The 16,610-nt window shown below is 38.5% G+C and overlaps 1 protein-coding gene and 1 long non-coding RNA gene across 4 annotated transcripts in view; one reads left to right on the top strand and one right to left on the bottom strand.

Moving 5' to 3' along the window:
* Positions 1–16,610, bottom strand: part of LOC309631856 — a 916,236-nt gene that overhangs the window by 617,750 nt on the left and 281,876 nt on the right. The window lies entirely within an intron of this gene.
* The window catches only part of DNAH11 (dynein axonemal heavy chain 11), a 318,101-nt gene that overhangs the window by 188,302 nt on the left and 113,189 nt on the right, over positions 1–16,610 (top strand). For all 3 annotated transcript variants that reach the window (XM_082398151.1, XM_082398152.1, XM_082398153.1), the window contains exons 52-55: positions 977–1,139; positions 2,055–2,178; positions 2,603–2,745; positions 13,868–14,029. In XM_082398151.1, the coding sequence (XP_082254277.1) occupies positions 977–1,139; positions 2,055–2,178; positions 2,603–2,745; positions 13,868–14,029 (592 nt within the window). The remainder of the gene's footprint in view (positions 1–976; positions 1,140–2,054; positions 2,179–2,602; positions 2,746–13,867; positions 14,030–16,610) is intronic.

Genomic DNA, 16,610 nt, shown 5'->3' with positions numbered 1-16,610 from the left:
TTTGAAGGTTTTCAGGAAATGCTCACATGTGTTGGTCCTTGTATAAGTGACCCCAACTTCATTTTTTCAAAAAGCGCTCTTTAAAAAAAAAAAAAATCTATGTGGATCATTCAGGGTTTGAAGTTTAAATTCATTCAGAAAAGCAACTGAGCAAATACAACAGTGTGGTTTTTTGGTTTTTTGTTTGTTGTTTTTTTTTTTTTTTTGCATTTGGGTTTCCATATGCTTATATTTTGTTTTGTTACTTTTCTTAATATTTATGACATTATGGCAAATTTCTTCAACCAAATGCGTATTTTGATCATGTTAAAGCCAACTTATTCCTAACTGTAAGATATAGCAATAATATCAAAACTTTAAGCATTCAGAATCTCTTCAGTAATATAGAACAAGGGATTAGTTGACCTTGCCAGAAATTTAACTCTGGGTTTCTAACAGTTTCAGTAAATGTTTTAGACAGCTCGAGGCACAGGGAAAGCTTTAGTGCAAAGGACGTTAAGAATCATATAAAAAGGCAGGTGTTTAAAATGCATGAAGTAAGTCACATGTGAGGTGTTCGTCGGTTTGAACAAATCCATTCTTTCCACAGTAATTCTACAGCAAGGGTTTCTGGCCCAAAAATATTCCCCCTTTGATGTCCTTGTACGTGGATGCTGACGTGAGGTTGGGATCTTTCTTGCTTATCAGGAAAATGTGATGCTTTGATGAAAGGCCTTGTCTTCATTTTCTGTTCTCTTCTGGTGGAGAGTAATACAGGAGTGAGGGTCCAGATGTCATCAGCCAGGACGGTTTGTTAGGCAAGCGATGCGGGGGCAGACTCGGGCATCATCTTTGTTTAATGGGAAAACAGAGGAACAGGGACGGAAAGTCTGAAATGAAAGTCGGAATTTAGTATCTAAATATGTGAAAAATGAAATAGACATGGCCCCGGGGCTCGTTGGATATCATCTGCAGGGGGCGCGCTTTCTCTCCCCAGGTGTCGCATCAGCCGGATCCTGCGGACTCCTCGGGGTTATGCGCTCTTGATTGGAGTGGGGGGCAGTGGCAAGCAGAGCCTGTCCCGCCTGGCAGCCCACGTTTGCAGCCTCGAGGTCTTCCAGATCACTCTGACCGAAGGCTTTGGCATCCAAGAACTTCGGGTAAGTACAGTGATGGGCGTACCCGCGCCCCTTCTGCCCCAGGATATAAGTGCCCCCGTCATCCATGGAGACGGGGGAAAGCTCTTTAGAGGATTTAGTTGGCTGTTTCTCCTCCATGGTCAGATTAGTAATAGCAAATTGCTACCAACATTTACAGGTATGTAAGCCTATAAGCCTGTAGAACTGGCTCAGAAAATATTTTATTAAATACTTGCTCACACAAACATGTTTTTTCTTTCGCATTGACCATACTTGATAATCAGCAGTATTCATAGACCCATACGATGGAGGGGGGGAAAAAGAAGATACTTTTTTTTTTACAAGCACGAAGAGATTTCTTCCACTTTGGATCAGATTATGAAAATAAAATATGATGGGAACACAGTCAAGAAGCTCTGACGTGTTCTTAAAATTTTGCTTTTGAATTACAACAGTACTTACAAAATAGTACTTAGAGTTTGTGGCAAGTGCTATTTTAAAGCAAAAAAAAAATAAACCACATGCTTTCAGTATTACTAAATAAAACTAACTACGTAAGTCACCAGCCAGTGAAGTAGACAGCTGTTGAAATGAGCCAAAAACTTCTTTTTACTGCATTGCTTGACAGTGGCGTTACTGCATTCACTTTTACTCGAATTAGAAGGGAGTTGTTTCTCAGGAGCCTATTTGCGTCTTGGGCTCCATTAGGCCCCAAACATGATACTCATCATTATATGCCAGAAATGGAGGTGACATCATGCTGTTTGCCCCCGTAAGAAGATGGTCACTGTGAGGAAAGGATATGTAAACAGGGGAAAGGGCAGCACACAGCCCTCCCATTGTAGCGCCTCAACTCTCCCTAGCCCTCGCACACACACTCCCAGCGTCACACCAGCATTTTAATACAGCATGAATAATGGCCTCCTTTCCTTACAGGTAGATCTTGCCAATTTGTACGTCAGAACCGGAGCCAAGAACATGCCCACTGCGTTCCTGCTGACAGATGCACAGGTTCTAGATGAGAGCTTTCTCGTGCTGATTAATGACTTGCTGGCATCAGGTGATTAAATCAACACATTTCATGAAAGATCTTCCCAAAGACAAATGATCTGTAGTTTCAGTGAACTTTAAATAGAGATAATTTGTCTTTGAGATGTTTGCTGGGGCATTCTTTGGGGAGAAACCTATAAACCTAACAAATTTGAAGTATATTCTTTCTTAGTCTGCCTGCGGATGTGAGATGCCTTGGAGAGGCCTTCCGTGAAGCAAATGTTATTCCTACATGTGCGAGTTTAGTGGGTGGATTCGTCATAGCTTGTCCTCAGTGTGCTGTGTGTCTTGTAAATGCAAAAAGAAAAATTGCGTTTCTGTTTCAAACTCTTTATCATTAAAGGTGAACTTTGTATTATAAAGCATTTCAAGTCATGTCTAAAATTTAAACTGTGGCAGTCTTTTAATAATTCTACTCATTCCTTTGGGGGCAGGGGAAATCCCTGATCTGTTCAGTGATGAAGATGTAGACAAGATAATTTCCGGAATTCGTAATGAAGTTCATGGTCTGGGCATGGTGGACTCCAGAGAAAATTGTTGGAAATTCTTTTTGGCCCGGGTGCGACTACAGCTGAAAGTAAGAAACGTTTGCTTTACTTGCGTTTAGTTAAACATGCTGTTAGAACTCTGCTATGGTTCTGTTTCACAATTCATATGACAAGTTTGAATTCCACTCATTCATTTTGTAAGGACATCCAGTCATTCTTTTTGAAAGGACATTTGCATTTTTCCATGAGTGTCTGGAGGGCACCTTCTTCAAGTTTCCCATGATGCTGGGCTCCTACAAAGCATTGCTCTGAGCAGATTGCACTACTCGAGTGAGCTGGACATGGTCTCTGTCCTTGAGGAACTTACACTATTACAGGAGACAAGAGACACCACAAATAATGGTAGTGTGGGACCAGCGTGAATGGTGCCGTGTGATTCCAGAGGAGTACAGCATCCTTCCTGATGGCACTAGACCCTCCTGGAGGAAGTGATGTGCTGTGTGTCAGGTGTGGCTTGGAATTCATGGGGAAGCGATGGGGTGGGGAAGAACTTTCAGGGAGAGGAAATAGCATTTATATAAGAGTAAAGGTGGAATGCACGGTGCATATTTGGAGAAACCCCAGATAGCTCTAAGTGACTGGGATGGAGAGTTCCTGTAGGAAGAACCAGGTGGATCAGGCTGGGAAAGTAAATTGGGGTGAAGCAAGGGTTTTGTAAATCATTAAGGGAGCAGAGGAAGAGTTTGAGTTAAGGAAGTGACTATTATGTTAGTACTTCAGGGCAAATAATTATGGCCTATCACTCACATGATCTGAGGCTCAACCCACGGTTCCTCCACAGAGACTACTCCATGCTTTAGTGTAGCATATAGGGATATAATATAACCAAATAAGAGCAGCAGGAAGGATGAAGTATTAGAACAAGAAGCCCCTCCAAACTCATGGCAGAAAACTATTTTAAAATGCTAATATGGAAAATTGAGACTTCCTAGTATAGTAATGCTTAGTAACCTAGAAAATTTACTACTTTGCTACTCCTTCTAGTATTCCACACCTGTTAAGTTAGGAACAGAGGGCTTCCCTGGTGGCACAGTGGTTGAGAATCCTCCTGCCAATGCAGGGGACACGGGTTCGAGCCTTGGTCCGGGAAGATCCCACATGCCACGGAGCAACTAAGCCCGTGGTGAAGACCCAACGCAAAAATAAATGAATAAATAAATAAAGTTAGGAATGGACTTTGCGGCTCCTGTAAAGCCTGGAGTATGCAGGAAGGGATGGGAAGTGGCATTAGCTGTGAATATACCTCTGTGAGGAGGTGAAGGAATAGAGTAACTATGATTCTTCTCCGCCCTCCTCTTTCAAATTCCACATTGGTCTTACTGAGCAATTCTGGGCTGAGGTTAGAAATCAGAATTCAAGGTTCAGTTGCCCAAAGAGTTTTCTGCCCATCAAAAATGTGACTAAACATCTGTTGGCCAGGTTGTAACAAGGCCGGGGATTTCTCCCTGTTCCATTGCGATATATTTGGATCAGATTTTCTTTGTGAAATGGGAAAATAAGTACAATAATAGAATGTGAGATAGTAATGTAATAAATCAGCAGCAGTCCAAGTCTGTTGTTCAGAGCAGCAGAATCAACGTCACCTAGGAAATTTTCAAAAATGCAAGTTCTCCAGCCCCACCCCAGAACTCTTAAATTATAAACTCCGGGTGCTACCCAGAAATCTATGTTTTAACAAACCCTCCAGGTGATTCTGAAGCATGCTGAAATTCGACAACCACTGTTACAGATAATGCTAGCATGAGCGTCCTTTACATGCATCTTGTATACACAGCTTTGCTTGCTTTTTTAGGATAAATTCTTAACAGGGGAATTGCTAAATTCAATAGTTACAGCTTGTAGCAGTTTTAAATTGTGCCTGCAATTTCTCTGATGCTCTTCTGACTCACAGGTGGGATTCAGGTCCCCTCTCCTTGGATCTGGGTGGGCTTATGACTGCTTCAGCTAACAGGGTAGGGTATAGTTCAGCAGAAGGGATGCTGAGTAACCTCCGAGGCTGAATCATAAAGGACCCACTTTTCCATTGAATTGTACATGGCTTTTTGCTTATGAGTTCTGTGCATATTAAGCGATTAGGCTTATATATATGTGTTGGATATTTTTCCTGTTCTATCATTTATCTTTTAAATCTATACATGGTACATGTCTGTTTATTTGTTTATAACTCTGGAAAAATTTTTAAGTTTTTATCCTAGATTAATCAGTGTTTGCCTTTATGGATTTGGGGTTTCTTACATATTTAGGAAAGCGTTTTTCTCTCCAAGATTTAAAAACTCTTCACTAGAAGCAACTGGAACTCATTTGGGCTACAAATGAAGAGAATGTCCAAGAACAGTTCCAGAAAGCCTCCCTCCCACATCAGAGTCCAGACTAGCTCAGTAATCCCCTTACAGACCCATGCTTTTCCATCTTTCTCTCCTGCCAGTGACCACCCTGCTGCTTCCTGCCTCATGATCGCACGATGAGTGCAGGAGGGTCTATGTTCCCAGTAGGAAGAAAGAGTGGGGAAGGAGATTTGGGGCTCTCTGAATCAGGAATCCAAAGCTCCCCCCAGATCCCTAAGCTGATGTCTTACTGATCACAAGTGTGTCCCTTGTCACCTCCACCTACCAGGGAGTATGGGAAAGTGAATATTTGATCTTGTCACAAAGGCTTTATGAATAAAATTGGAAATTGGTTTAGAATAGGAGCGGTACCAGCCATTCCAGGGCCTGCATGCTTTCATGCTTTATGCTTAAAACTATGCTACATCTGGAATATATTTATTATTGTTTATGACAAAGAGTGAGCCGAGAGGTTTCAGGTTACTTTTATTTTTCCCCCAAAAGATGTGTTTTTATCTGAACACCATGTATTTCTTCCTTACTGATTTAAAGGGCCATCTTTATTATATGCCAGATAGCCATGTTAACTGGGTCTATTTCCACATCCTCTATTCTACTTTCTTGTTACTCCTACTGATTCCAGCTCTGTACTATGTAAGGTATGAAAACTTTATTATACTTTTTTGTATCTAGTATTTCATTGCCCTTATCTAGTTTTTCTTTGTTGCTTTTACATGTTTTTAATGTCTGGATAAACAGCAGAATCATTTTGTTAGATTCTAAACACATTTCATTTAAATTTTGGTTGAAATCCTGCTGAAAGCTTTTTTTTAAATTAGGGAGAATTGAATCTTCATGATAGAAGGTCACATTGCTTTTGTAGAAGGACTATTTCCTTCATAAAATTTTCTACTGGTATAGTGTTTCTATATAGGAGAGCTGTTGATTTTTAGTTTTGTAACCAGCTACCTTACTGCCTCATCAGTCGTTTCTATTAGTTGGTTGATATATAGCCTGCAGATAATGATATTTTGTCTTTCCTAATATTCTGTTTATCCGTTCTGCTTCCTCACTGCATTGGCAAATCTACGAAAGAAGGTATTTCTAATGTTTCACTATTACATTATATGTTGGCTTTTGACTCAGGATGTATATTGTCAAGGAAATATCTACCTATTGGATTCCTTTGCCGCCTCTCTTGAGATAATGACCTGGTTGTTCTTTTTGAACTTACTAATATTCATATAGTACAGAAATTGTACAGAAGTTTTGCATTTTCATATTGTTAAATCATCAGGCCTTTCTTTTACGCGTTTCCTGGGATTCTATGCTTTGGCAGGCCTTACCAAAACGGAGATCAGTTTTATATTTACCTCTGTTGTTGTCTGAGCCTTTTCACAGTCACGTTTTTTCGTATGCACCTTGGTACAAGCTAGAATTTATTTTGGAGTTAGGTATGGATCATTTTCCCTATTGTCACAGGATTACTAATTGAATAATTTATCCCTTCCCTACTAAAATGAGTAGGAGGATTTTTGTTTGTTTGTTTTTTGTGTTTTAAATGCTAAGGAGGAATAAGATCTCTTCCTCAAATACTTCTCATCCTTCTTGGCCTTCACTTAGCTTGCTGCATCATGAGAAAGCTCAGTGGTCAGCGCCTTACCCTGAGGGAGAAATGATGCGGCAAAGAAACGGGTCTCCTTTTAGCAAGAAAATGGCAGCTTCTTTCTCTTCATCTGTGTGTATTACCCGCACATCCTCAGAATCTTTTCTAAGGAACAATGGATGTCTCTGTTAGTTTCATATATTGTGATATTCACCAGCATGTGCTAAAGACTCAGAGTTTCTGCTGAGCTGATGCTTCCTTTGCACATGTTCCTAGCTGGGCAACACGGGAAGCTTAATGTGTTACAAGAGTTGGCGAGCACACCTGGCAGGTCAAGCTAAATGATGTGTAGTTACCACCCCATTACCCATGCTCACCACCCAAACTCAGTTCCTATTTGGAATGCAGGGGTAGTGAGAACCGGTTGGCATGTGAAATGTGACCTCTGTGTTCCACAGGGCAGTGCCCATTAATGATGATCAGATGCCTGTCCTTGGATGGGCTGAAGTAAACCGGTGAGTCAATGCCAAGTGCCTCCTCTCCTTCACATCTGTGTATGTGTGCATCCTTTCCTGCATAATTCTCATTTACCCTTAGAGTATAGTACTCTCATCTTCTCTCCTAATAACTTTAGTTAACCTGAAAACTCTTCTTTCTTGCCTTCCTTCCTGGCCATGTGATGCCATAAGGAAAAGAACCCTTAGTGTATGTAGCAGCCCCTGATTCTTTCCCAAGATTTTAGTTATCTGTGTGTTTGGTTATCTAACTGTCTGTCTGTCTGTCTATCTATGGGTGGGGGTATGTGTGTGTAGTTTTTATTTTCTTCATATGGTTCTGTATTTTAAAAAATTATATATATTATGTATTATATATACACATTAAGTATATGTTATATATATGTATATATATAGAGAGAGGAGATTCATTTTTGATAATATAAGATATATATGTTCATTTTAGAGAACTTAAAAATACAGAACCATATGAAGAAAATAAAAACTATGCTCAGTTATATTGCCTAGAGATAACAACTGGAAACATATTGGTATATTTTCTTCCAGTTTTCTATGTGTATAGACACACATACAAAGTACATACTCAGAACTATGTTTTTTTTCACATCTCTCACTATTTTCTTTACCTCTCTCTTTGCCTTTTTGATTCGAAGTCTCCCACAGGGGGAAAAAAAAAATCAAATGATTCTAAGAATTTGTTGTATGGAATGAACTATTTAACTCAAACATGCTTTATTTTAAATAAGTGTAGGAAACCTTTATCCATTTTTACCCTTTGCCAACTTTCCTATTGGTTTGTTAGACTTTTTATTGATTTATAGGAGCTCTTTATATAACTGAATAATAGCCATATGTCCATAATGTCCTTGTCTGTTTTAGTGTTGCCAGTTCTTTTCAAAGTTCACCATAATTCTGCTAATTTTGTTTACAATGACTTCTGTTTTACATTTATATATATTAAATATGTCTGATTTTTTTTCTTCATGGATTTTGTGTGTTACGGCTTTTTAGGAAGCATTTTCGTACTCTGTGGTTATGAAAATATTATCCTGAATTTTCTTTAAATTAATTTATCGTATCTTTAATGTTTAGCCCTGGATTGCCTTGTGCAGTATAAGGTGGCTTTTCTACTTTTTCTCCCCCAAATTGTCCCAACACCTCTTACCATAGACTCTTTCCTTACACTACCAATTTGAAATGCTGCCTATATCATATGCTAAATGCCTAAAAATGGGGTTTGCCAGCACCGATGGCGCTTGTTCTCCCAACTGCACATGTATCGAGTTATCACATTGTGTCAGCAAAAATGCAACCACGCTGCTAGCAGAGCAGCACAGATCATAAGGCAAAAGCCTTGCATAACGTGGTTCACATATGGACCCACTTAATAGATATTCAGGCGTCTGATTTTCTGTTTTAGAAAAAGAAAAACACTATTATACGAGGTTATGGGGCTGCAGACTGGCCTGGAAGGTAATGTGTGGGCAGCGTCAGCCCTGGAGACAAGCAGGGCAACTATGACAAGGGATTCTTCTCCTCATATATACAGGATTAATCTATAGGAAGGGAAATATAGCGGGGAATATAATTCCTACTGTTTTTACTCCTCAAGAATGCATTTGCTCTTTGCTATCTATTGGGCTTCCACATGCAATTTCTTTATGAATTGAAGAGTTTTCATTTAAAAAAAAAAAAGAAAGAAAAGAACTAAAACTCTCCAATGAAAAAAATTTTTAACTCTTGTAAAAATCTGTACTGGAGAATATACACACATGAAAGGCTGTGGGAATGATTTCATTGTGTGTTACCTAGAAAGAAAATAAATGTAAATATGCATAGAATGTGTGTATGGTGAAGATGCTGTTGCATCTCATAAAAAATAATTGAAGTTAAAAGGTTATTAGGTGAGGGGATGATACAGGAAAATATATAAAGATAATAAGGTGATGTTAAAACAGTCAAACCGAGGAATCGTTTCTAGGCTAAACCTCCATTCCTGGGAGGATTCTCTCAGTAAGATTCAGATCTTATCAGTCTTGAAAAATGCTGAGACTTTTGAGGATAAATGCAAACACAAATTATGGATAGAAGCTTCTGAAGTGAACGTGTGGGAAGATTCCCTCTGAGAATGAACTATATCAGCTGGAAAAAAAATACACTGATAATAGCAATTCAAATTTCCATTACAAGACGAAATGGACTGAGGCCTGTTAGTGATATGCAAATTAATGTGTACTTACATGGGATCTTATCTAAAAGAAATTGAAATGTATTACAAAGCACAATGAAAAGAGGGTTATTGCAAATGAGTCTTAACACCTGTGTAGAGGGGAAAAAAAAGGGAATAGAAAATTCTATAGTATGGATTCCAAAAGCAAGTTCCTGACATCCAAATATTAGAGCTGTAGAAAATATATAGATGGTGATTCCAGGGTTTGCTTTTTACTTGTGAGAATTTGCTTTTAGAAAAGAGCACAGCTGTCTAAGGCATTTTTAACTTTATTTTCTTAGCCGACTTTTCTTTCCAATCCACTGCTGGAAACTAACTTAAGCCAATTTGGTCATTTGCAATTGTCAGGAACTATTTGGGGGTATATTTCAGGGACCTTCAATACTTGGAGGTAGATGACACCTGTTCAGGGGATGGGGAATGTTCTCCCCAAATCTTCCAATTTAAGATGTGCTTCAAAGAAAGAAGTCTCAGACTGAACTCTGGTACACATAGAGTTTATGTGTAGCACATAACTTAAAACAAGTCTTGAAGTCTTAAAATCTGCTCTGTAAACTTGTTGGAATCCCAACTCTGTCCTTTTAGGAACCTGACTAGCCCTAATTGGAAAGCTCCTTTGAGGCAGATATAGAAATATTTTCATGGTAGGGTTAAGCTGATCTTCTCATTGGGATCACATAAAAATACAGAAACTTTCCATAAGCTGTTTACCACAGGACACAGGACTGGTCAAAATCCGAAGTCTAAAGAGTCAAGGGGATTACTCGGCTACTTTGAGATGTAGCTTTTCCTATTTTGTTCATAGAACAGTAGAGGTGCAAGTACAGATATTTCTATTTTTCTAAGATATCTTGAACACTACTCATTTCATCATTGAACAATCATATCCAGTATTCTTGATGCTAACTAACCAACCATTTATGTTGATGAGAGAAGTTAGCTAAGAGCCCAGGTAGCCGACTTTGCAATGCAGGCTTCCATTAGAATGTGTGAAATGCTGGTTAAGCATCCCGAGCCCATGCGCCTCTATTGGCATACTTCAGATAATAATGATAATAACCAGATAATGGCCCCTAAGTTGTAAAATAAGATGAGTATTCACATGCATATTGTAATAGACTGAAGTATTTCAAAGGTATATTTTACAGGACCAGATGGCTTCATTGGTGACTTCTACCAAATATTTCAAGAAGAATTAACACTGATCCTTTTCAGTCTCTTCCAAAAAACAGAAGAGGTAGGAACACTCATTTTACAAGGCCAGCATTACCCTGCTACCATAGTCAGATAAGGACACCACAAAAAAAAGAAAATTACAGGACAATATCCTTGATACATAGATGCAAAAATCCTCAACAAAATGTTAGCAAGCTGAATTCAACAGTACATTCAAAGTATATCATACACCATGATCAAGTGGTATTTATTCCAGAGATGCAGTATGGTTCACCATCCACAAATCAATCATTATGATGCACCACATTAACAAAATGAAGGGTAAAAATGATATGATCATCTCAGTAGATGTAGAAAAAGCATTTGGCAAAATACACATCCATTTATGATAGATACTCTCAACAAAGTGGATATAGAGGTCACGTACCTGAAATAATAAAGGCCATATATGATAAGCCCACAGCTAACATTATACTCAATGGCGAAAAGCTGAAAGCTATTCCTCTAAGATCAGGAACAAGATAAGGCTTTTCACTCTCACCACTCCAATGCAACATAATACTAGAAGTCCCAGGCAGAACACTTAGTCAACAAAAAGGTAAATATATGGGGTGATGGATATGTTAATTGACTCAATGGGGGGAAATCCTTTCACAGTGTCTATGTTTATAAAATCATCATATTGTACACGTTAAATGTCTTACAATTTTAACGATGCTGAAAAAGTAAATTATAGATAGCATCACACCCTTTTTTCTAATCACTTATTTGTCTTTCTTATAAATTCTTTGCTATGTTAATCTCTCATGAAATTAGGGAAATGCAACAGGAAAATTATAGGATGATTCCCCCCGCCCACCACAGTAGTGTTCCTTGAGGCAACAACTTGAGTTTACTCCAGGTTTTCTAAAAAGTTGTGGAGACTATTTTTAAAAAGAGCAGAACAGCCAACGCTTTCAAGATATTAGCATAGGCTCTCAGAATACTACCCAGGAAAGCTGGATGGAGAGAATTTCTGTGCTAGATTTCTAACAAAGCTAGAAATTGGGGCAGTCATTGCACTCCTCAAGGCTAGTGTGCTACTGTCCTTTCCCTTCGTAAGAAGTACTAATGAACAAGCATATTTCTCTAATTTAGTTCCCAGGGTCTAATTTATCTGATAGAACTGAGGTTATTAATGATTATCTAACTTATTTAAAATTCTCTAAATTTTCTACTTCACTCTGTATATAATAGAGACTTAGATTCTATGAGTATTTCACCAAATGCAAAAGCGTTAAAAATGTAAATATATCGTTTAGGTATTCCCATAGAAATTTTAAGACTATTAGGTTATAGCTGTGGGTGTCAGAATCACCTGGAGGCTTGTTGCAAACACAGAGATTGCCAAGCCCCATCCAGAGTTTCTGATTCCCCAGGTCTGGAGTAAGTCCAAGAATTTGCATTTTTAACTAGCTCCTAAAAATCCTTTGAGAACCATTCGTCTCCTGCCATCTGCCCTCCATGTGAAATTTAGATAGCATTGTGAGGATCCTTATTTACGCCACAATAAATAACATAGGAAAAAAAAATGTCTTCAACTGTAGAATTGTAGAAAAGGAAAATAATTCTTTAAATCAGTGTTCTATATTATCTTTCAATAAATAATTAAGGCATATCATTAAATTAACTCAAAGTATTTTGTTCCTGAGGCTCACCACACATGGTTCAGATACTTTGTTTTCTAACACATTCTTCAGACCTGATAGTATGCTGGTAGTAAGTGTAGAAACAGAGTAAGTGTAGAAATGGTGGACATATTTAGGACCTCAAATAAATGATGCTTTCCCCTACCCCCCTCTCTTTGCTACAATTATGTATAAATGAAGTCTCTAAAATTGTCATGAATGAGAGGTAAGTTGGGTGTAGAAAACCAACTTCTAGGACATTAAGGAGAAATACTCATGTATAGGGAGACAAGGCTGTCAGGAGAAACCTAAACACTGAGATTTAAGTGAAAATTCTGCCTTGTAACTGAGGCTCGTTAACTTAGCACATGCAATATTACAGCAATTATTCAGTGTGTAACTAGACTCTTGAATATAAAAAAGAAATGATCGGTCAGTTTATGCATTGTTGAAAATCATTTTAGATCTTAGGATTCATCTCTTGAGTTGTTGAAGAGCCATAGTATATAAAATTAATATGGTAAAAACACCTGTTAAACGAGAATATATGGTTTCACATATTTTTATGATTTTTATGACAATTTTAAAATACTATGTGGAAAAAATATATCCCTTGAAAAGTGATTTTGTTAGTTGCCTTATCTCAAAGTGTGAGAGACTTCATTGAAAGAACTGCAGAGGTTTGTTTCATATCATCAAGTGCAAGCCACGTCTAGAAAAAAGGAAACCAAGACTCATCCTCAGACCTTACCCCAGTTGGCATCAGTCTCCCCAGTGCCCTCAAGTCCACACTGACTTGGGAAAGAAGGCAGAGGACAAAAAGGGAGCTCCCTAAACACCTCTTTTGTGCTAGTACTTGACACAGGGCACCACGTCTGACGAGCCCAGAAAGGATATTCAGACCCACTGGACTCCTGATAACCTGCTTCCCTCACTGAGCTTCTGTGACACATGTCACAGCTGAACTCAGGCACTCCTGACAGAAAGCAGCCCTGTGTCACTAAAAAGAGTATGGAAACTTTCCAATTTAACTCTGAAGTCATTAAATACTTAAATAAAACTTTGAAAACTTACAAATTTCTCATCAGGATCATGTATAAACTGAAATTTTTACTCCTTTAAAAATGTTAAGTATGAACTGGAGTGAATGTATTTTATGCAAACAAAATGGAAACAAAGTAAACATTGAATGTGATAAAACACTGTTTTCTTAAAAGTATCTTACACAGTTTTATGGAGACTGGTGAATTACAGAATAGGAGACAGAAGATGAAAGTCTTGGTATTATTTTATCATAGAGATTTGGTTTTTATTTTTATTTTTAATTGTCATAATGTAACTTGTGTGATAGAAAAGAATGAATTTCCCACTATGCATGATGATCATCAAAAATGTTTAGAAGGAGAGGGACCAATTTTAAGGAAAGCACACAGCAGTGTTTCTGTATGTTCCACGGGGCAGGTTTGTACTTTGATTAGCAAGGAGGTTAATGTTGCTTTCCACTCTGTGGTGCTTTAGGCTAGTTTAATGTCACGGTTGGCTGCGCTCCTTTCTTTCATTGTCCAGGGTCTCGGTGTAATTCTTTGCTCACTCATCACCCTCCTGTTTGTGCCCTGCCCCCGTGTCTCCACAGATCATTTTGTGTTTCTCTCCGGTTGGTCACACGCTGAGAAGTAGAGCTCGGAAGTTCCCAGCCCTGGTTAACTGCACGGCTGTTGACTGGTTCCATGCTTGGCCCCAGGAGGCTCTGGTCACAGTCAGCAGGAGGTTCATTGAGGAAACCAAGGGAATTGAGGTATGCCGCGTCAGCCTCTGAATCTCTCTCTCTCTCTCTCTCTCTCTCAAACACACACACTCTCACGGACCCAAGTCCTCAGTAAATAATTTCCAAAATACACCTCCTAGCAGAAAGCTGTCCTTGTTTGTTAAGATGATAAGATCATCTTTGTGAGTTTACATTTTACAGCATATGATGGCTGATCTTTTTATATCCGGTTGAGGTGCATACACACACACACACACACACACACACACACACACACACAGATACACACAGACACACATACACAGAGACACACACTAACACACAGACACACACAGACACACATATACACTAACACACACACAGATACACACACACACACACAGAGACACATACACACTAACACACACAGACACACAAACACACTCACACACACAAACAGCACGTGAGTGAGTTCTTACTCATCCACTGACTCACCAGAAGGCCAGGATCATTCTTACTTGCATCAGAACAGGACTTACTGAATATAAATCCTTTACATTCACAACTAAACAAAAAAGTAGGCACCCATAGCCATGCAATGCTTGTTCTTAACAAAGTAAGGCAATTCATTGTGGTTTTTCTCATTACGGTATTGATAGGTGAAAAATCAGCCCCCATATATTTAGCAATCACTAAGTCAACTAATGTATATGCTTCTTTGTTTTATGGGTTTATGTTTTATACATTATGTTTGTCATTTGCTCATGTTGAAGTTTCCACCTCCTATTGCATTTTTTAAAAGTTGCATGAAACGAAAAAAAAGAAAAAAAAAAAAGAACAACTTCAAGCATTCAGATTCAAAGAGAAAAAGGAATGTATCAATAGATATGAAGGTGTCATTTAGACCTCCTAGAAATGATGTTGTGCGTCAGTCAAGCACCTTTCTGATTGGATAGTTTGGATGGATGGTGATTGTGAACATTTCCCAGGGAGGTTTGTCTTCTGATTCCTTGGAGTGATAAGGCCAAAGGTGCCTAGAATAAGTCAGGCAGGAAGAGTGATTCTCAGAGCCAAAAATAAAATCAGGGATATGTAAGGAGCGATGGCTGTTTCCAGCTGAAACTTTGCTGTGAACAGGGGCAAACTGCTGTAGCCTCCTTTCCTCCCAAACCCGTAACTGCTGCTTTTCCAAAGCAGTCCTTTCACATTTTGTTGAATATTATATCTTTTGGTGGCCAGATGTTTAGAAATCTGGGCATATTTACTTTTTCAATTAATTATTTGTAATGCAGCTAGCTTTATTGCATATTTATATTTATATGTATATTTTATATACATAATATATACAGCTTTATCATATATGGTTTATTGTATTTTCCAAAATGTCTATTAATCTAATTACTTACTGCTGGATTGCCAGGGAAGAACTGTCATGCAACATCTAAAAGACGTATATGATAGAGGTTTTATCATATTCAAATACCTCCTCTTGCTTTCTTTTCTCCACACACACATTTAAAACATTTCTATAAATTAAAACAATGAACTCCTCTATTTCACTGTTTTCTTCATATCCAGAAAGTTCTTTCTCTTGCCTGTCTCTACACTCACCCCTAACATTGAATGAACTTACCTAGACCTTTAAAGCAACAACATCGTCAGGATTTGGGGGGTAAAGAGTGAGTAATATTAACGTGTGGTTCTATTTTTTTAAGTGATATTCACTTTTTCCCACTGGTTGGGGGGCACTGCAAAGCTTTTCTTACATTTAGGGAAATATATGTAAATTTGTTCCCATGAACAGAGTGGTAGACCGTCACAGGAGTGATTGATTTCTGTCTGAAATGCTGTTCTCCACATTATGTGCCTTCCTCAAGAGTCAGAGGAACCCCATTTAGTGGAGACTAACACTAGCATTAGATAAAGTCTACCAGAAATATTTTCTACTTTAAAATCTGGAAAACCATTAAATATGACAAATAATGGTCACAGTTACTAACACAAATTTCTTCAGCTATTGCTAGGTCCACTGCATTTCTGGAATTATGTAGGGAATTATTTTGTCTTCTAATAACTACAAGAAGCATTCAGAATACCGATTTACTAAGAGGAAGAGAGCCTGAATGTATCTTTTGGTAGCAAAATTCTGTTTCATCCAGTTCATTTGATCAGGCTGGCTTGGTAAGGAAGAGAAAAGGACCAGCGTGCATTGTTTCTTAATGTTCATTTCTCAAATGGGAGGAAATCAGAGCCGGTGGTGTGGTTTAATTTAGTGTCTGGCACAGTGCTTTAAGCCCCTTGCCTTTGCTGCTCTGGTGCAGACTTTATCCTGTCAGAGTAGGTGCCACTTAAAAACAGCTCCTGCTGAAGGAGCTTTGATACGCCAGTGACCATTGACATCTACTGGACGAGGCAGGACTTGCATCATTTTAAGTCCAGAGGGCTCCTCGCAGGTCCTCAGCTCTATTTGGTGGTATCATGATGCCTCCTATAGGACGCTGGGTGCCAAATAAGAATTTAAAAAGCACTTTCCCATTTCTATGGAGCTGAATTATGCCTGGAAACAGATTAGTCAATTTCGTTCCAGTGCTGTGTGCTTATTTAACTTTCCCACCTTCCTAATTCGTTACTC

The sequence above is a fragment of the Balaenoptera borealis genome (assembly GCF_965194805.1).
Source record: "Balaenoptera borealis genome assembly, chromosome: 7".
NCBI lineage: Eukaryota > Metazoa > Chordata > Mammalia > Artiodactyla > Balaenopteridae > Balaenoptera > Balaenoptera borealis.
This window is presented reverse-complemented; position numbering and strand designations above follow the sequence as displayed.